This window comes from Tyto alba, unplaced genomic scaffold (assembly GCF_018691265.1).
Source record: "Tyto alba isolate M040663 unplaced genomic scaffold, T.alba_DEE_v4.0 Super-Scaffold_29, whole genome shotgun sequence".
Lineage (NCBI taxonomy): Eukaryota > Metazoa > Chordata > Aves > Strigiformes > Tytonidae > Tyto > Tyto alba.
The window spans coordinates 14,607,163-14,628,653 of record NW_024881303.1 but is presented as its reverse complement, the minus strand read 5'-3'; the positions used below and the strand labels follow the sequence as shown (position 1 = coordinate 14,628,653).

The 21,491-nt window shown below is 41.3% G+C and overlaps 1 protein-coding gene across 1 annotated transcript in view; it reads left to right on the top strand.

The window, feature by feature from the left end:
- The first annotated feature begins 225 nt into the window (after nt 1-225).
- The window catches only part of EML1 (EMAP like 1), a 132,365-nt gene continuing 111,099 nt past the window's right edge, over nt 226-21,491 (top strand). Inside the window, exon 1 of the mRNA XM_032981694.2 lies at nt 226-587. Within this exon, the coding sequence (XP_032837585.1) occupies nt 560-587 (28 nt within the window). The 5' untranslated portion in view covers nt 226-559. The remainder of the gene's footprint in view (nt 588-21,491) is intronic.

The following is a 21,491-nucleotide window of genomic DNA, read 5'->3' as shown; positions in this document are numbered from 1 at the left end:
TCTTCATCAGCAAGTATTTCATCTTGGACCCTTTTTTAGCCTGCAGGCTGAGAAGGTACAGAACAAGATGACAGAGCATATACCCCAGCCCACCACCTCCACCCCACAAGCCCCCCAGGAAGCAGGAGTGCCCCGGCAGTGCAGCTCCCACCACCAACCCCAGCGCACAGCAATTACCCCGCTTCTCCAGAGCAGATTTGCGGCTTAGCTCTTAAAAGCTGTTTCATAAATATTCGATGGCCTTTCCGACAGGGTAATGTGCCTCTGTGACATTAAAGAGGAAACTCTGTGAAGGGGAGGGATGACAACAAATTTATCCACCAATAGCACACTCTTTTGGCACAAAAGCACATTCTTATCTTTACATCCCATAATGAGAAGGCAGGGACGGGAGTGTTGCTACAGCTCTCTGGGTGGGTAGACGTACAGTGTAAGAGAAGGGTGGCTGTAAATTGTTAGATATTTCGCCCCCCCCCCCCGCCTTTACAAGCAGAAGGACCCGTGCTTGTGTTCCTGCTGTGGTTTTCCTAAGCCCCTGGTGAGGAGGACTTCTTGCACGATGTCAGACTGCGAGGGACTGCCTGTGGGTAAGTGCCAGATTTATATTTACCCCGGTGTCCTGCCGACTAGTTCACATTCTCAGATTGCAAAGTCACACACAAAGCTGCTTGCTTTCGAAGGGAGCTGGAGCTGTGGCAGGGAGAGGAGAAACTCCCTGCAACCTCTGCAGATCCTGGTGCGGTTCCTTACGAGTCTGTGGTGGAGGGCTGGTGCGCATGGTAACACCCAAATTTGCTCTAAAGACACAGGGGCTGGATAGGAGGAAGGGTTTGGTAATTCAGGCAGATGGTCTGAAGTGTCTGTGTCCAGAGAGATGATGACATTGATGTGCATAGTCTCAAGCTCGCAAAAGAGTTTCTGGGGATGGGTCCTGCAGGACCAAATGCAGTGTGTACGTGTCCTGCCCATGTCTTGATAAACCTTCCTGGACCGTAACGGATGCAGCAAGGGCAGATAAATGTAATGCAGAGGGTTTATTTGCTGAAATGAAATAGAAATGTACCTTATTTTCAGAATAAGTGCCTTATGTGTTTTGCCTATATCTGGGAAGGAGTCCTTAACTAGTACTTATGGTTGTATATGTCAAACTTCACTAAGCAGGAGAGTACATCAGCAAGAAACATGTTTCTCAGCTGTTGTTTTTTAACTTCTATAGGAATTGTAAACATTCACTAGACTGCACAAAAGAAAAATCTTGTCAAATTGCTAAAGTAGTTCTCTGTCAAGGTATTTTACTAATAAAAAGATGGACCATTGAAGACATCTTTTTTCTCTTTTTTTCTTTTGTCATAGCGATCATTTATCTTTTTTACATATGTACATATACATATACATATACGTATATATATATACATTTTTTTTTCCTCCTCTCTCTGCTTCCATTTTACAAAAACAATCCCAAGTCCAAAAATGTGCACTCAAAACCAGAGTGGAAAAATATAAATTATGTATACAGTGCAGCATGAACTCCACCATGCACAATTCCTTGTGCCATTGCTACTGTTGTCTAAAGAGAGGAGAGACGAACAAGAATATTTTCTGCTTACCTTCTCAGAGGGATGATCTGTTAACCAGCAAAGCTTCCCTTCTTCAGGCTTTGATTTTAAGGGCCCGACCTCAGTTTGCTTGTTAAGGACTCTGAGTTGAGGGTGGGATATTTCAGAGTGACAGTGACAGTATTTAGCTGGCATCTGATATTAATGATGAACCTGATATTGAGTGTATGTGGCATGTTGTGTGCAGAAATTACTGATATCTCAATTACCTTTGCTGCTGAAAGGACCTAGGAGGTTTCCTCCAGAAAAGCATTTGTAGATGCATGATCTGAGGAAAGGAAGCGGTTTGTTATGGGCAGGAATGAAAATCAAAGATAAAGTGATGATTAGATGTGGACGTGGATCAGACACATGCCAGCATACGCAGAGGAAAGGTTGATTTCTCTCTGTTCCCCCGACAATCCTCCCACGTCCCCCAGACGGAGTGGGCCCTGGCTCCAGCCCAGCTCCCTGGCAGCAGGGCTCACCCCGCCTCCGGCTGCTCTGCCCCACGACAGGCACAAATTAACAGTCACAGCCAAATGGTCACCCAATGCACGGACCTTGCATAATATTCTGGTTTCTGTATGTATAGATGTGTGCATGCATATATGCAGATATATATAAATGCACACAAAACCAACACCGGAGATAAAAAAATGGTGGCACTGCTGTGCAGTTATTAAGCAATTTTAGTGAACCAGTTGTTGTTGACAGCTTGGTTTTCATGTCAAGGTATTTTGAAATCAAATAATTCTCTTTGTGGTTACTGTTCTTTTACTAGTTAGTTTGGAGTTTAAAACTTTAGCAGTAAAAACTCCATAAAAAGGGTTGCAAAAAAACAGCATCAATCTTTCTAAAATAATGATTGGTGTTCACTAGTGCAGAAATACCACTTTGCTGAATAAAATGAACACAGTAAGGCTGGTGTTGTACTTTTAAAGTCCTTGGTTCTGAATGAGGCCAGATAATATAGCTGCAAAAAGTTGTTTCAGTGACAGATATCATTAGCACTGCAATGTGGCTAGAATCCAGACCCCTGCTTCATGCACACAGCTATAAATAAGTTTAGCCAAAGCAAAATATTAGTGTCAAGTGCATGTATCACTTCGCCAACCTCTTTGCAAAGGGTATGCCTCCTGAACAACCTGCAGAATTGCAGTTTGTAGTTACAGTAAATTAATGCCAGAATTTTTAAACTGCGGTCAGCCTACACAAGAATGTAGCAAGAACAGCTGCGTAATTGTTCCCTCAGACAAGCAACTCAGAGGGAACTGCTGAATACAATCTTTGAATTAAATAGATGGATATAAACGGGTGGATATACCAATAATTTTTCAACAAGAAGCTTTATTCAGTAAGAGTATCCTACTTCTGCCCTGGAAATGGTTATGCAATTTTTAAGGAGGAAACCATTGGCTGTTTTTAAATGTCTGTTTTATGTTCAATTCCAGCATGGCTGCACCCTTTCACCAATGTGGAATGGAAAATTAAACATGTGATGCAAACAAAATTTTATTTTGTTGTTTGAATGTAACAGAGAAGACATAAAAAAAAAAAAATCCTAGATATTACATTGCAGATTAAATGTAAGCAAGTGTACAGTCATTTCGGACTGAATTCTTACCAAAAAAGGCACTTGAAAGCATTGCTATCAAAATGATTTATTAGTGAACAGAATTCTAAAATTTACACTATTAATTTCCCATTGTAACACAGAGAGATAAAGAAGAAAGAAAGATCAGTCACTTCAGGACAAATGCACTCTTATTTCTTTCTCATTAGAAATTATTGACATACTAATGCTATTCATTAGTGCCAGCTACATAGATTTCCTGTCATTCCTATATGCAGATAAAAGAAAAGCTCATCAATTATTTAAGTGCTTCCTCTCGTGTGTATTATTTTTCTCTTGTAAGGAGACATAGTTCAGTCTCTGTACGACTCAACAGCTTTTCACGCACCCAGCATTTTGATTAGGAATATATGAGTCATGATGGTTCTGGTTCTTAACACAATCCTTTTGACTTCAGAAAAACCTCTGAAGTCATACAAAGGTTCTTAAAGTGACTCTTTCCTTATTTTCTTATTTCTATATTTAGCCATAGACTGACTCTGAATGGCATGGGTAAATTTTTGTGGATAATATCACTGTTGCAATAATAGAAGCTCTTCAGCCGTAATAGATGAAAATTATATTGCTGAAGAAGGAGTAGTTATTCAGACACTGGGAGTCTCATATGTACATATTTTCTTTGTTATTTACTACAACAGCGCTAAGAAGGGAAGAAACAGAATTGTTGTACCTTGCTCTGCAGCAGGTGGCATGTGAATCTAACTGAATTTCCTTAAAATTACTCCCAAACTTTTATTGGCCTCATTTCAATAGAGGAGGAAACAAGACCTTTCATCTGAAGTATGTTCCTGACTCTAGCTAAATACTTCCTTTCAAAGCTAAAATTACACATTTCAAACATGTCTTTAAGACAGACTGGAGCCAATTTGCTAAAATTGGTGTTTTCAGAATCAGAATATGCCAGAAACCTACAGGAATTTAGATTTCCTGAAATTCAACACATATTCTGCACTGCCATGGGGAGTCCATTTAGCTCAGCCAGAGAAGCTGTTAGTGAGTGGGACCTCCATCTCCCATGCTGGGCTGTCTCTAAACAGCCACTGGGATTAAAATATGGCACAAATATATTTTTGTAGCAAAAAATCATTAGAAATGACTCAGCACATGCATAAGCAGTAGTCCTGTCAAATAAAATTACATCACTTTCATGTACTTGTATTAGAATAGGACTATGTTTTAAATTAATCTTTCATCAGATTTGGTAAAAAATGTCTAGCTTTTTGTGGATAACTCTGTGTTCCCCTTAGGGCTAGAGCACCACTTCTGCTTCACAGTCTAGACCTTAGATAAAAGGTCTTGACTCAGACACTAATGTTGCCATGTGAGTGGTCCCACTGAATACTGTTTGCAGGGTGAGACCCTAATTAAAAGTCAACACACTGAAATCACCCCACAGAATTGCTGTACAGCCTGCATTTAGCACTCTGGGGTAAGCAGGGAAGTGGCAAGGTTTTCTCAGCATAATAACCCAGCTACCTGCTGCAGGTTGGAGAGGTAGTGGCATGTCTTAAGCATCTCAGGAGTGGTCTGAAGGATGAACGACAGCTCCTGACCCCACTAAAACCACCAGCACTGGCTTGCATGCTTGGAGCTCCCCAGGAGCATCCCCTGGCCAGGGGAAGGTGAGGCCAGGGTGCTGGGGCTCCCATGACTGCAGACTTAGCTTTGCACAGTGAGGCACAAGCAATCTTGCAGTCAGTACTCTTAGAAACAAACAGAAAAGACATATAGAGGTTTCAGCTTTGGGAAAGAACGGGGTGAAGCCTGAATAAAGAGTGACTGTGAATAACTACCACTACCACACTGTCATTGAGGCTGTGCAGCCTTGATCATGTTGCTGGAGTTAGGTGCCACTGCAGATTACCTGAAGTCTGTCTAGGGATTTCATCTGAAGGTCTATGAGTCCAGTCTTGCTTTTGGTTAACCTGCTACATGCCACAGCCAAAACATTTTAAGATGTTTTGCAGTCAAACATCTTAAAGAGTGAAGGTAAAAATGTCTGACAGTATGTATAAATCCTCAAGAAAAAATAATTTCTGAATGTCAGCGTTTACCCCATTTAGCATCACAGAATAGTTTTGGTTGGAAAAGACCTTTAAGATCATGAGGTCCAACTGATAACCTCTGGGTCCTTGATCCATCTGAGCAGTGCCTTAAACACTGGAGGCTGCACATTGAGGGGGCTGACACCAACAATAATTAAGCAATCATTATTTTATAAGGTTTAAAAGAGTTTTTGGGAAATGAGGATCAGGCAAACATGCAGGACAAAAAGAGTGAATTTGGTGCCCCGAGAATACATGTTTTGCAAGAAAAAACCCAGGAGCAGATTTACGGTGACAAGCAAGCACCAGAGACACAGGTTTGGCCCTCTCTGCTTGTGAGGATCTTCAAGGGAACCCCACGATCCAAAATATTCAGCCAATGGTCTGTAAAGAGTTAAAAATTGCCGGCATGCAGCCTTCAGGCTTCACAGGCTGGTGAGGACTGAGCCTGGGTTAAAGGGCTCCCTGCTGAGGAGAGACTGCCAGGTTCAAACACAGCTTTCAAAGACACGATGCTGCAGTGGCCCAACTGTAGCCTCTTCTCATCCACCTTCTCAGATCTTTTGTTGAGGAAAAAAAGTGCTTTTCTGTCTGGGAGAAATCTCCCAAATCCATGCAGCAGTTGCTTCAGTGCTGGGAAAGGTAGGCAGCCATAGGGCTCAGAACAAATGCCCGTTTGCACTTGTGTAAAACTCCACAGATGGCAAAGCTGGTTCTTTGTCATCAAAAGCAAAAAGGAAAGAAGCTGCTCTCTCTGTTGCAGCCAGGCCTGTTCTCAACAGGGAGTTAGACCCAGCTCAACCAAACACAACGTGCCTGTACATAGCTGTGTGATACAAGCCCCATCCACTACTCATAGTTATTCCTTAAAACCAAGTTCAAAGTTTGCAATCTCTGGAAACAGGAAAAAGACAAGCTCTGCTGTGAACTCCCTTCTCCTCTGAAGTTTCTCGTAGGAATAAGCACAGACCTGAAAGCCCTGGCCCTGCCTCACAGGCTTGGCAGTCTGGCTGGCCGCTCCTGCCCAGGGACAAGGAGCAGTTTGGGTGGCCTGGGCTCGGTGGCACTAAGTGGTGTGTGTCCTGCTAGTCTATACGCTTCGTTTCAGAGGTTTACTGCAGGCAGTGGGGGAGCAGCAGGACACAGGTGTCCCTGTCCCTGAGGCCTGGCAGCAGTTAGGTGGGAGCTGACTATGTTCCTTCCAGGAGTGTCCTGAGCAAAGGCAGAGGGTTAAGCTATATCTTCAGCATCTGCATTTAAAGTGTGGCAGGTGAGATGTCCTTCTGTGGACTAGGCTAAATATTTGGCTGGCAGGCAGGCAGGAGCTGCGTCTGCTCACTGTGTTTCTCAAGCAAAATGTGAGTACGTGTGCCTTGCATTATTGGGGCTCCAAGTGCAAGGTATTTGAGCTAGTATAGACATTAACACCCATTTTCAGAAGTCTAACTTTGCAAAACTGCACTGAAATCATATCTAGAAGTATATGAAATAATTTATTTTTTTCTTTTTCTTTTTTCTTTTTTCTTTTTCTTTTTCTTTTTCTTTTTCTTTTTCTTTTTCTTTTTCTTTTTCTTTTTCTTTTTCTTTTTCTTTTTCTTTTTCTTTTTCTTTTTCTTTTTCTTTTTCTTTTTCTTTTTCTTTTTCTTTTTCTTTTTCTTTTTCTTTTTCTTTTTCTTTCTTTTTATTTTTCTCTTTTTATTTTTATTTTTATTTTGTGGTTTTTTTTTTTTTTGAGAGGCAGTGCTGAAGAAGGATTGCTCTTTCAGGCATTCATTAGAAATATTTGAAGTTATCATGAAAGTTTGCATCTGAGGCACAGGTTAAGGATGTGATTAAGGAAATACAGAAGACACTACATAGTTCCCAAGTGCTCCTCCTCCCCATGCCCCTCCTACTGACAGGAGGATTTTGTTTATTTGTAGACATACTTGGAAGCTGTATTTTGTCCCAGGGTCTGTAGGCAAGATCACTTGCAGAGGCTGTATGGCACATTTTTGAAAAGTCTTATTCCATGATGTTTACAGTAACTTAAGGCACACAAAAAACAACGGTGTATTTTTTCTCCTCTTCTCTTCCATGCCTCACAACATCTGCAGCATTTCCAACATAGTCTGTGTTAAGCCATTGGCATTCAGAAGCCATAAGTGCATTTAACATTTGCTTCTTGCTGTCTGGAGCCCTCTCTTGCTACAGACCTGTTTTACAGGCAGTAATTTAGAGGGTGGAACACCCTTCCCTTATTTTGTCATTCAGTCTACAAAGTAAATGCCCAGTTTGCCCTCCCACCAACCTGGTGAGTACCCAGCCTTTCATCTACACATTCAGTTGCTTCTCTGTCCCTGTCATTTATTTCCTTGCTATTTGTGATCTGCTCCTTCACCATGCCCTCATGGTTTCCACAGTTAAATTCATAGAATCATAGAATTATAGCATGGTTTGGGTTCGAAGGAACCTTAAAGACCATCTAGTTCTAACCCCCCTGAGATGGGCAGGGACACCTTCCACCAGAGCAGGTCCAAACTGACCTTGAACACCAGGAAGGGGGCATCCACAACCTCTCTGGACAACCTGTTCCAGTGTCTCACTACCCTTTTAATGAATTCATAATATTCAAGATTCCCTTAGATCTCTAACCTCCTCTAAAACTCACCTAGAAGACTGGCAAGATCCCCCAAATGCTTTCTTCCTTGTGAGAAAGGAACTCTGGGGCAGAGGAATGGGCTCCTGAAAAATACCAAGTTCTGGGCATAGACCTGTTGACAGTGCCCAGGAGCAGTTCCCAAAGGAGTCCTGGATTTTACAGAGCAGCTGAAGTCACCATTGAGTCAGCGGGGCATGTGGGGACTGGTCAAAGTTGCTCTTTGGTTCTGCACACAGTCTGTCAATCACTGAAATTGCTTTTGGAGGAAAAACCTATCTCTGCAAGCCCTTGCTCAAATGACCCCAAATTGGTCTCAGTAAATTGGCTGGGGTCCTTGAGGAGTCACCACACATTCCAAGAAGCTTTAGTAGAGTACAATGCTGTCCCCATCACAGATAACAGGGAGCATTTCAGAGAGGTGCCAATGGTTGGTTCATTTCAGACAGCTCCTCCCGACCACCTGGGCAGGTGCCCCTCAGCGTCCCATCACTGCTCTCAGCACCATTTGTGCGGCTCATGTTTCTACCAATTCTGTGCTCCTTGAGAGAGCAAAGGCTTTCACCCACACCAGCTAGTGTGAGGGCACGAAATTAAGAGTTTGGAGAGATGTTTGAAAGGTTTGGATCCAAAATTCTCTCATAAATCCATAGACACTACTTGCCAAACTTTGTATTTCGTGTAGTTCTCATCTAATTTGCAGATAAATATATTCACTTGCTGCCTGCACAGCACTCATACACACTTATCCTTTGTGATATAGTCTTTGTGAAGCTGTAAGATATTCTATGACTTTGCCAGTACCACTCAATCACACAGCACATCCAGAACACTTCCCAGTAACTAAAAAAAATACAGTAAAAATGGTAAAATCCTTCCTGCTGCAATCAGCAGTAGGAAAGGGACCCCAGGGCTGTTGGCTAGGGCATATTTGTGTGAGTGGCAGCTCTCCTAGTTCACTCAGATGGGCACGGTTGTTCCTGCTTCTTCCCAGAAACTCTGATGAGAGAATGACCCTGCACTTCAGCAGCTCCATGTGTTGTGAAAACATGTCAGACCCCAGCAGGCAGCCAGCTACCCAGGTAAGGGGGCTTCAGCCTGAAGCCAGGGTTGGGTGAAAACTCCTGTTATTAGGCAACTTGCCTGAAGAAGCCTTGCTGACACAACGAAGGATTAAAAGCACACAAAAAACACTTATGCAACATGTGAATACCCAAGTGTTCAGATAGTAAGAGTATCACCTAAGATACTAAAAAAAGGTCACCACAAGCTGAGGGTCTCAAGTTGTGCTTGATCATACCACATGAATTAAGAATGATGTAGCTTCAGATTAAATTTAAAATTTGTTCATCTCCTGCTCTCTGGGTGAAGGAAGAGCTTTAGGAGCCTGATCCAGACCCCTTGGAGCCAAGAGGATCCTTCCCATTCACAACAGTGAATTTGGATCATACCTCTTAAAATCTCAGAAATACCTTTATGCACCTGACACATAGGTACAGACTGTGGCTGCGTGAGCTCGGTTCTTCATCTTAAGACAGATGGCCTCAGCCCTGTGCTGTGTGGCTGCTGAGGTTTGCTGGGTGAGACCTCACCAGGAGGCACTCTCTTGGTGTGTGGGAAGCACCATGCATTAGTTAGTCTCTATTCCAGTGTGATTGCTCAGAGAAACATATTTATATTTGCACCTAATTAAAACTCAGTAAAAGTTTTGTATTTCCCCTACTGAAACATTCCTAGATATGACTTAGCAATAAGTCACAGCCATGTGTGTGGTATTATTCAGAGTTTATATATGATGGACTGAGTCAGATCAAGATTAAGCCACAACCAGTTCTCACTGATGTGGGTGTCTATTGGAGATGCTGAGGAGCTCTTCTTTCAGAGCACCCAGCACAACACTGTATTTCATATATTCAGACTTCACTGGCAGCTGTGAATGTTGGGCGTGTCTGTAAATCAGATCATGGTCTCTGGTCCACTATGAGGAGATGAAAAACGTGCCATCGGTGACCATTTGTGAAGAGCTTGGTTTCCACAGTTGCTCTGTGGAGAAGCTCTTCTCCCATTGAGAGCTGCTCTGCAGCTGAGGCACAGATGCAGTCCAGTTCCCAGTAACACTTTTCAAGCTGACGTAGCCTGAAATTGTCCTTGACCTTCCTGGGATTGCATACTTTACCTTTTTCAATATCTCTAACAGGTGAAGCTGTGTTGTTATGATAAATATCTTATTGAAAGCATGCATGTCATAAAATACAAAATACTCGGACCCCTCATAACTAGATCTCTAGCAATAAGTATACTTGTTATAATAATAACTTGATACTTCACCAATTGTTTGGAGGTACTCTACAGTGTTGATAGCCTTGTACACAAGCACCTCTGATACAGGCAGATTGTCCCTGGGACACTAAATCTGTAATTTTCTGCAGATCTTTGACCCCAGATGAGAGGCTACCAGATTCATCCTGTTGCTACAACAGTCATCTGGCCTTCTCACACCCATATGACTTAGTCATTATATTGCACTCTGTTTGGGCTGCAGGCATATGGACCACATGTGGAAAGGATTTTGAGAATGAAACTATTATTTCTTGCATTTAGCATAAATTCCAAATGGTATATTCAGGCTTAACTGTTTGAAAACACAGTACTGTCATGAAATGGAAGCAATTCCACTGGGAAATTTCACCTAAACTTTTGATTCATCTTAGTGCTGCCAACTCTTTGATGTTTATCATAAGCCTCAGAGGATTTGTTTTAATTTTCTTTTTCCTAAAGCCGGGTTTATTGGGTCATGACTTTTTGGTGGTTGTGAAGATATCTATGCATTTTCTGTTTCACTCAGTCAGCTATATATGGGGCGTCTTATGCTACTGGAGAGGGTGGATTTTTTTTCAAAGATGGTTTGGTCAGGTATAAGAACATCTAAGGCATAGGGAGAAGCATCATGTGGGAAAGTGTGAGAGAATGTGCAGTGTCTGGAACAGCTATGGCAGGCTGAGGCACACAATGCTCACATGTAGGCTGGAGAATAATATTTCTCTAACAAAAACTGTCTTTTTAAACACCAACCACAATTTTGTATGTTTTCATTTTGAGTCATTTAATGAAAAAAATTGAAAACTCCAGGGAAAGCATTCAATCTGCTCACAGTTTTTCACAGGAGGAGTATCTGTTTTCTCAGCAAACTCCTCTCCTACAATTATTTGGTTTCTTCAGATCTTTGAGGAGCCTCCCCACACATAAAGTAGATGAAGAGATTTTCTGCTGCCCTTTACTACTCCCTGCCTACTCTGATGCCCTATAAAGTGGGGGGAGAAAGAAGACAGCTCTTCACTCTTTTCCCATGACACTGGAAGGAGACTATGACTGAAAAGTGGCCAGATGACACATTTTTGTTGAGGCATGATGGGTCTTCCCTCCCTACTTAGGAGCCTCACTACTCAGATCAATCAAAATGTAGCTGACACCAGTGAAGCTTCAGAACCGTTTTGGGCTCTGGGGATGCAGAAGGACCATCAGAGCCTGAGCATCTCCCTGCCTCGTGCTGCCATTGGGATCTCAGGCAGGACAGAACCAGTTCCTGGAGCAGCACATGTGCTTCTGTGCCACATCTCTCGCTCCTGAGGTCAGGCTTCCCTGCAAGGGAAAGGAGGCAGAGGAGCACCCCAAGGTGCATGAGAAAACTCACTAGTCAATGGCTTTGAGATGCAGTAGTAGTCAGGAGCTGATTATCTCCGTTTTGTCCAAGGGAGACATAATAGGCTTACAAAATACTCAGTTTTCCTAAACTGGTTTTACTTACTCCCACAGAAATGTGCCTTAAAGTTGAGTGCACATTTAGCATTTGCTTCCTTCTCCTAATGAGATTCAGCAGCTGGGTTATCCTAGATAATGGTGCCAAATCTTTAAATATTTCCTTGTTCCGAGGCGATTGCACAATTGACAAGCTGCCTCATTAATTAAGCTGTCTTCAGGGACAGAGGAGAACTGGAGGCAACTGGCCACTTTAATGAGTTGATGTGAAGGGCAATATAAGGCTGTAGCATGAGTCCACCCCAGCACGGCCCCAGGCCCGCCCAAACAGCGTTGTCTTTGCCACTTAGACTGCCTGTGCTCTTGGGAATGAACTCAGAGGTGTTTGGAGTGCGGAGCCAGCACAGGGAGATCAAATTTACTTTCCACTACTCGATGCACTGCCTTGCTGCAGGCCAGCCTATTTTCAGGTTGGCTGCCTGGATAACGCCAAGAAGCGAGAGCAGCTGGGCAGGAGCCCTCTGGTACAGCTTCTCCAGGCTTGGTCGTGTCCCTCTGTGCAAAATCACTCACTACTTGCAATGAGTCCCAGACCTCTCCTCTCAGTAGTTAATAGCATCTGATGAGCCCATGTACCCAAATTTCTGTGTGTTGATGCAGTATCAAACTTCTACAAAATGTGTGAAAAAGCAGCAGGAATGATAATTCTTCACTGAGCTCTGACTGTGGTTGGAGATAGCCTTAGGCTTCTGCCCAGACCTGGAGGTTAACTTTAGCTCAGTAAAAGGTTATTAGATCTCTGTTTCTGCTTCCATTATTTCCCAAAAGCCACTTAGCAGAACTGAGTTATATTTCTTGTCTAAATTCTCTGGCTGCTGCTGATGCTTGGCTGCCTTCTCTGTATTTTCAAGGCCTTATGCTAAATTTAGACAAGGAGGAAAGATTTCTCCTTCGAACCTTCATTTTGTGGGTTACTTCTTGACTGTTGTGGGCACAATGTGATCTAAAAATCTCATTTACTGCACAGCCAAGTGGGTTTGGGCTGGGAAGACTGATCTTTTCTTGATACCTACTAGAGCTCCACATGCCCTTCATGTGAAGGGCAGATGCCCTGTGACCTGAAGGACACTTCTGCAAGTTTCCAAAGACTTAGGACAACCTTTTCCTTTCTTATATATTACCTTAGGCAAGTACTTCTTAAAAATTGTCTCTCTTCAACTGCATATGTGGTTCTCAAGAGATCCTAAATAAGTGATGTCTCTAACACATTGCAGTGCTCCCTGGAGACACCCAGTTTGAGACCTCTCTGGCCCTTTTTCTGTTCTTCCAGTTCTGCCCATCTGCTGCTGCTTTCCTTGCTCTGCCCAGCAGCAAGTCCTGGGAAAATACTTTGATTTTATCCAGAGATGGAATAGGAAGCTTCAAAGTACCAATCATAAGAATTTATGGGACTAAAGTTTTTTCATCTGAATACTCATGAAGTAGAAATGCAAAAGTCACTTTCTGCTTGGAGTGAAAATTAAGAGAAATTTCTTTGTGTTTATTAGAGGAAAGCATCTTCTACTATTTTCACATCTTTAATAAAATCAAGTTTCTCCAATGCTTGTGTAATAAAGGTGGAATTCTACCAAGTATCTGATGACAACCCAAACCACAATAGCAAAATATGAGCCCCTTGCTCATGTCACTGAAATGTCAGAAGGGAATTACAGCCTTTAGCAGGGTTCATTTGAGGTATACTACTTAAGGTAATAGGGCTAGACAATCTCATTAAGATTTATTTCCACTCCATTTAAACATGGGTTCAAAAGTACAGCTGGAGCTGTAATGGCTTTATCTTTGGCTTACGGAAGAGTTTGGAAAGAGAAGTAAACAAAAAACACAATTACTCAATGGGCTGGGCCAGGATACTGCAGTGTATAGTGAACAGAGACTTGAAGCTTGAAGGCTGAGGAAGTCAGAACAAACTTTGATCCTTATTATATTGCACAGGCTTTTTTGCTTTTTTCCTCCCACTGAATTGCATCATTCCAGGAGGGAGGGGGTAACACAAAAGAATTGCCTCTGCTCTTCCCTAGTCATAGTTCATTGTGCTCACTGGAATTGTTCCAGACCCAAATTTGTCTGTACTCATTTGGGAAATGCATGGTTTAGGAAAAATACATTTTCAGATATTTCAGCTTGTGTTGCAGATTCCCTAAGTAGTCTGAGATGTTTACAAAACTTCCAATGCATCAGGCTTGTCTTTCCCTAGATAACGGTATGTGGCAACAGTAATCCTTCTAACACATTCTAAGTGCTTGTTCTTGCTTCTGTTGAAGTCATCCAGATTGTGGATTATTTGGAAGCATTTATTTTCTCTGATTCTTCAGTACAAAAGAAGAGGAGAATCTTTCCACCTGGGAGAGGAGAATTTGCTAGATAGCAAATGCAGAAGCCCACTAAATTTGCTGCAGTGTCTTTCTGGTAAGTGGGAATAGGTACAGTCAGATGCTTCAAATGCTAGAGAGAGGCTGCACCTACCAGAAGAAAGTCATGGTGGTCATGGCCTGAAGCCCAGGAGCTTTTGGGATCAGATACCCTGTAATCCACAGGACAAGCTCCTGCCAGCATTGCCCAGCTCCTCTTACAGCAGCCAGTAGCAGGACCATCCTAGGGCTCACCCTCGTGGGAGGGTGGACTGTGGGGCTGCAGGGCCAGCACTGAGGGGGGATTCAGCAGGCAGGTGATGCAAACACCAGAGGACATGACCTCAACCACATCCTTGGTGTTGCTTCCACATGGCAACATACCCAAGCCTTTCAGTCTGTGAATTGATTTTCTTGTATGGGAAAAACCCAGCACACTCTCACCCTTCTCAGAAGTATGGACCATCCTTTGTGGTTTACCAAGACCTAAGGTAAATGAGCACATCCAGAGGCCCCTGGAGATACTAAGTCACACAGATGCATTTGGTCTCCTCCTACACTTTCTGTGAGAGTCTTGGCTGAGAAGTAGATCCAGTATCACTGTTTTCCAAGTATGATTTCCTTGGCAGTTTCTTAACGCATAAAAATGCACAATCAACACTGCTGTGTAGGACAGGACTGAGATCTGCATGTTTGGAAGAAAACTAAGGAATTGAATAGAAAGAAAAATGGAGTCGACAGTTCTAAGGAGCCATCACCATAGTATCAAACCACTATTTACAAAACTTCTTTGTGAAGAAGTTTACACAGGCTCTTTCCTTCAGTTTTGGTTAAACTCAACATAGTCACTGCTCTGGATTTAAACTCTGTTCTGAAAGGCCTATAATCTAAACATGGAAATATTTAAGTCATACACTAAAACAGAAAAATAAAGCTGCACAGTGCGATCCAGTTCCGTGTGAGGACCCCTGGGCTGGTCCCAGTGGAGCTGCAATGGCCCCATTGTATAGAGCAGCACCCAGGAAAAACCTTCTTGTAAGCTCCAGGGCTGCTGTCCTTGGATGAAAACCTTCATGCTATCCCCAGAGCTGCTGTCCTGGGGTGAAACCCTTATGCAAGCCCAAGAGCTGACATCCCAGGAGCCTGAGGCTGGGACAAAGAACTGCCCAACAGCCTGGCGAGCCAGGGCATAACGTGGCCCCATTGCATCTCTGCAGCTGCATTTCCAGTGGTGCCTGGGGCATCCATGTGCTGTCCTCCCTCATGTGATGTAGGTGCACTCCAGCCTGAAAGCAGCAGAATAAAGCTGCATCTGGTTTTGGTGGCTGAGTTGTGTGAAATACAGTTAGACCCTGGCACAAAGGAAGAAAAAATAATTGGGTATTCAGACTTCATTCTGTTTTAATCTGGAACTATTAAGGACATTTATATTTTTAAACACAGTGTTTAACCTGACAGCATTCCATTAAAACGCTTCATATAAGCTCATTAGACACTTCTGTGCTGTATCATACTTATTGCAATTAGCAAATATTAGTGGATCAGCTGAACTGCGAGGTATTTTTTCTGTCCTGCTCCTCTTTTGTTCTTCCATCTCAAAACCTAAGCATAGCCTAGATTAGATCCTTTCACACATCAGCCTTTCTGTCTGGCAAATCCTAAAGAAGGAGAAATAAAAAAAAAAAAAAAAAAAAAAAAAAGAAAAGGAGTAGAAAATGAACCATTAGGAGCCTCTGAGAAATCAAAAGAACCTCTTAGATTAAGCACCTCACTAGTGTCAAGGCTAGCAGCAGTGCCAGTGGCATTAGTGGCACTAAGACACTTAATTCCAATATGACTCAGAATCACTTGTAACTATTGGCTTATTTAGAATAAATCCTCTTCCTTCCAGGTCTTTTGTTTGCCATCTTCTGACATGCTACGTTACATATAAATGAACTCATAAGATACGTGAAGGAGGGATGTATTTTCATTTGTAATGAAGTTTTCAGCATGCAAATGCTACTGTAGAAATACTAGTAGTGAATAGTATTATTAATCATTGAATCCAATCCTTATTTTGGTTTTGTTTTGGGTTTTTTGAGCCCTTACTCAGATATAAAATATGTGAAATGAAAGGGAGGTTTCCCTGGATAAGGACAGAGGCCCATTTTTAGAGAGATGGGCTTGTCACCAAACATTCCACATGGAGGTCTTGAGTGTAGTCGTTTGAGCCTGGTCGGCAGCCAACCACCACGCAGCCACTCTTTCTCCCTTCTCTTCCGGAAATAAGAAGGGACAGAGAGCCAGGTTTGGGGTTTGAGATAGGACTGGGATGGGGAAAAAAATCCCCCTTTATGGTCACGAGCAAAAGGCAGACTCGTTAGGGGAAGGAAAAAAGAACATTACAGACACTAACAACACGTAACAGAGTAGGACAGTGAGAAGCATTGCCACATCTTGAGAACACCTTCCCCCCACCCCTCCCTTCTTCCCGGGCTCAGCTCTGCTCCCGAAATCTCTACCTCCTCCCCCAGTGGCACAGGGGCAGGGAATGGGGGGTGCAGTCAGTGCTGCCACTTCTCCATCTTCAGTGTGGGGAGCTTCTGGAACTTCTTCCCCCTGCTCCATCGTGGTCCCCCTCTCACAGGAGACAGTCCTCCACAAACTTTCTCCAACATGAGTTCCTCCCATGGGCTGCAGCATTCCCCACACTGCTCCGTTATGAGTCACTAACTTTCTCCGACTGGATTCCCTCCCACGGCTGCAGCCCTTCCCGAGCTGCTCCGGCGTGGGACTCCCCCGCATGCTGCAATCCTCCCAGATCTGAATTACAGCAGCTGGGCTACCTTTTCCCACAAGACCCTGGCCTTCTTTGGGCACAGAACCTTGATCATGCCGCCGGAAGCCAAAGGCCATAAATCAATGTCTGCTCCACCGTAGATCTCCATGGGTGGCAGGGGGGGGGCCGCATGACATCGCATTAGAAGAAAAAAAAAATAAAGAAAGTATAGAAAAGAAAATAAAGAAAGTATAGAAAAGAAAATAAAGAAAGTATAGAAAGAAAGTATAGAAAGAAAGAAAGAAAGAAAGAAAGAAAGAAAGAAAGAAAGAAAGAAAGAAGAAAGAAGAAAGAAAGAAAGAAAGAAAGAAAGAAAGAAAGAAAGAAAGAAAGAAAGAAAGAAAGAAAGAAAGAAAGAAAGAAAGAAAGAAAGAAAGAAAGAAAGAAAGAAAGAAAGAAAGAAAGAAAGAAAGAAAGAAAGAAAGAAAGAAAGAAAGAAAGAAAGAAAGAAAGAAAGAAAGAAAGAAAGAAAGAAAGAAAGAAAGAAAGAAAGAAAGAAAGAAAGAAAGAAAGAAAGAAAGAAAGAAAGAAAGAAAGAAAGAAAGAAAGAAAGAAAGAAAGAAAGAAAGAAAGAAAGAAAGAAAGAAAGAAAGAAAGAAAGAAAGAAAGAAAGAAAGAAAGAAAGAAAGAAAGAAAGAAAGAAAGAAAGAAAGAAAGAAAGAAAGAAAGAAAGAAAGAAAGAAAGAAAGAAAGAAAGAAAGAAAGAAAGAAAGAAAGAAAGAAAGAAAGAAAGAAAGAAAGAAAGAAAGAAAGAAAGAAAGAAAGAAAGAAAGAAAGAAAGAAAGAAAGAAAGAAAGAAAGAAAGAAAGAAAGAAAGAAAGAAAGAAAGAAAGAAAGAAAGAAAGAAAGAAAGAAAGAAAGAAAGAAAGAAAGAAAGAAAGAAAGAAAGAAAGAAAGAAAGAAAGAAAGAAAGAAAGAAAGAAAGAAAGAAAGAAAGAAAGAAAGAAAGAAAGAAAGAAAGAAAGAAAGAAAGAAAGAAAGAAAGAAGAAAGAAAGAAAGAAAGAAAGAAAGAAAGAAAGAAAGAAAGAAAGAAAGAAAGAAAGAAAGAAAGAAAGAAAGAAAGAAAGAAAGAAAGAAAGAAAGAAAGAAAGAAAGAAAGAAAGAAAGAAAGAAAGAAAGAAAGAAAGAAAGAAAGAAAGAAAGAAAGAAAGAAAGAAAGAAAGAAAGAAAGAAAGAAAGAAAGAAAGAAAGAAAGAAAGAAAGAAAGAAAGAAAGAAAGAAAGAAAGAAAGAAAGAAAGAAAGAAAGAAAGAAAGAAAGAAAGAAAGAAAGAAAGAAAGAAAGAAAGAAAGAAAGAAAGAAAGAAAGAAAGAAAGAAAGAAAGAAAGAAAGAAAGAAAGAAAGAAAGAAAGAAAGAAAGAAAGAAAGAAAGAAAGAAAGAAAGAAAGAAAGAAAGAAAGAAAGAAAGAAAGAAAGAAAGAAAGAAAGAAAGAAAGAAAGAAAGAAAGAAAGAAAGAAAGAAAGAAAGAAAGAAAGAAAGAAAGAAAGAAAGAAAGAAAGAAAGAAAGAAAGAAAGAAAGAAAGAAAGAAAGAAAGAAAGAAAGAAAGAAAGAAAGAAAGAAAGAAAGAAAGAAAGAAAGAAAGAAAGAAAGAAAGAAAGAAAGAAAGAAAGAAAGAAAGAAAGAAAGAAAGAAAGAAAGAAAGAAAGAAAGAAAGAAAGAAAGAAAGAAAGAAAGAAAGAAAGAAAGAAAGAAAGAAAGAAAGAAAGAAAGAAAGAAAGAAAGAAAGAAAGAAAGAAAGAAAGAAAGAAAGAAAGAAAGAAAGAAAGAAAGAAAGAAAGAAAGAAGAAAGAAAGAAAGAAAGAAAGAAAGAAAGAAAGAAAGAAAGAAAGAAAGAAAGAAAGAAAGAAAGAAAGAAAGAAAGAAGAAAGAAAGAAAGAAAGAAAGAAAGAAAGAAAGAAAGAAAGAAAGAAAGAAAGAAAGAAAGAAAGAAAGAAAGAAAGAAAGAAAGAAAGAAAGAAAGAAAGAAAGAAAGAAAGAAAGAAAGAAGAAAGAAAGAAAGAAAGAAAGAAAGAAAGAAAGAAAGAAAGAAAGAAAGAAAGAAAGAAAGAAAGAAAGAAAGAAAGAAAGAAAGAAAGAAAGAAAGAAAGAAAGAAAGAAAGAAAGAAAGAAAGAAAGAAAGAAAGAAAGAAAGAAAGAACCATTAATCACAACATCCCAGATTCTTTCCCTCTGGAGTCAGTGTTTATGGGCTCACCGAGTAGCGGGTGATGGTTTCAATCCTGAGAAAGGCCTGCCTCAGCCACGAGCAGCTGAAAGGATGCTTTGAAGGAAAAGCAGGTTTTGGCTCCTCTGTGTTTGGGACTTACATCAGTATCATCGATACACACTCATTGCCCTGCTCGCTCAGCTAAAACACCTCTGATTTACCTGCCCTTTGCATTAGAGCAGACATAAAGAAGCCCATACTGCAACTGAAGAAGCACCTTGTTCTCTCATTCTTCCTAGGGGTTGTGAGTGATGGGTAGAGCTTTTTTACAAAAAACATAGGATAGTTCCAGAAATATAGCAATACTGTAACAGGTAATAAAAAATCCAACAGCTCCAAACAGAGACCATTTCACGTTCAAAATGCCTATCAATAAGCTCAGCTATACATTCATAAATAGCCACTTGCACTACAATGATGTCACCAAAGGGCCCAATTTAATTTTCTCTGAATCCACAGGAATTTACAGGATTGTGATTTAAATCCTGGTCATCACCCTAAATATGTATGTTTGGGGCAATGGGAGTTAAATGTCATTAAGCTTTCATTCTCATATGAAGCCTTCTTTATCTGTACCTTGAGAAGTCATTCAGTGCAATTATTTATTACTTGCGTAAATCAGAGCAATGTAAAGAATTCTGCCACAGAAGTTTAACAGCATATTTCTGTTTCTGTCATTGTTCCAACATATCTAACCTGAGGAAGGGATGATTCCATAGTTTTGTTTGTTGTTTTTTTGTTGTTGTTATTTTGTTTTTTTTTTTTGTAATGCTATATGCTCCCAGGGAAATAATAGACAGTGGTTTATTTATGAAATTCCTAGCACGGGAGGAAGTCGTGCTTGGGTCTTGCTGCCATGGAGGGAGATAAATAGACTGCACTAATATATTTAGCTAAAAAAGATATATCCCATAGGAAAACAGACTGAGTAAGACTGGAGAGGTGTTCACAAGCTGGCGTGGGAGATACTGAGCCAGAAAACAGACTGTTTAGATAGACACTTATGGGTACTCCCCTCCAACAAATGAATCATCGAGGGCTTAACTGGTTATTTTTAGCAGCAGTGCCTATGTTTCTTTTGTTTTTTACCTTGAGAAAACTGTGAAGCATTGCATAGGAGCCACTAAAAATCCATATCGAGCAATGCTGGGCTTCCTTGTATGGCTTGGCAGGCCACAGAGTGCCCTTGGCTTGGTTGTGCAGCAGGGCCCCCAGACATATATATGTGTGTGTGTGTGTGTGTGAGTGTGTGTGTATATGTGACATATATATGTGTATGTATGTGTGTGTGTCCATGCAGAAGTAGTTCATTCTTGTAACATATGTCCTCACGTGGTGGGCAGAATGAGGGTGCTCAGGGACCCTTTGTGCTGCCAGCTCCCTGCTCCCATGCATCCCATCAGCTCAGAGAGATTGTGTCTTCTGATAGCCTAATCGCTGCTCTGGGCAAAATCCTTTGACTTCAACTCTGGGGATCATGATTTAATCCAATCATTTAGCACAATAATGGAAACCAGTGAGTAGCACAATATTTGTTTTTATCATTATATACACCATTTGGAAGTAACGGGCTGCAAACCCCTCATGATTTGTGGCAGGGCATTCCATTAATGCATCTATAAAAAAGCAAGTATGTGTCCATTGACAGCACTTAACAATTTTCTCTATTACTTTGACGACTAACCACTTTGAATGGAAAGTGCTTTTCTGCACCATTGAAGCGTAGCTAGTACATAACCTCCATGCACTTGGAAACGCTGAGGTGCTACAAGAAGGAACACTTAAGAGAGAGCATCCACTCCCCGGCATGTGCTGCCCAGCCTCAGAGCCCGTGCTGGGTCACACACAAATCGGGACAAAATGTGCCCTGTGGAATCCAGAGTGGAACAGAGCTATTTCATCTGCCTTCCAGTTTTGCATGATTTTACAGTGAGTTCCTTGCATGAATTTGGTGGTAAAATCTACACAGGTCTAAGCTTGTTTCTTAAGATTTTATTAGCAGAAACAGTGTGTACTCATCTGGTGGTGAGGGTTATAGAGGCTGTAAATTGACAGGCTGATGTTCAAATCCAGCAGATCAGCATAAAGCCCTCAGGATATTATTCTTGCTGCAATTACAAGTAACAGCTATCAGGAAAAAAAAAAAAGGGTAGGAGACTGCCATGTGGTGAATAGAATTGTTTCTCTTCAGTTGTTTGTATGAATACTGCAGGCATGGATATATTGCTGTTACTGTAAAGCTCTCAGAGACAAATTGAACCCCATCTGTGTCTCTAGCTGCCTCTAGCTTTTCCTTATGGGAGGCAGTGGTGGGTCGTCAGTGTGGTCATTTTAAGCTTGGTACAAAAAAAAAGAGCCTGATTTAAGTCTCCTTGTGTGACTTT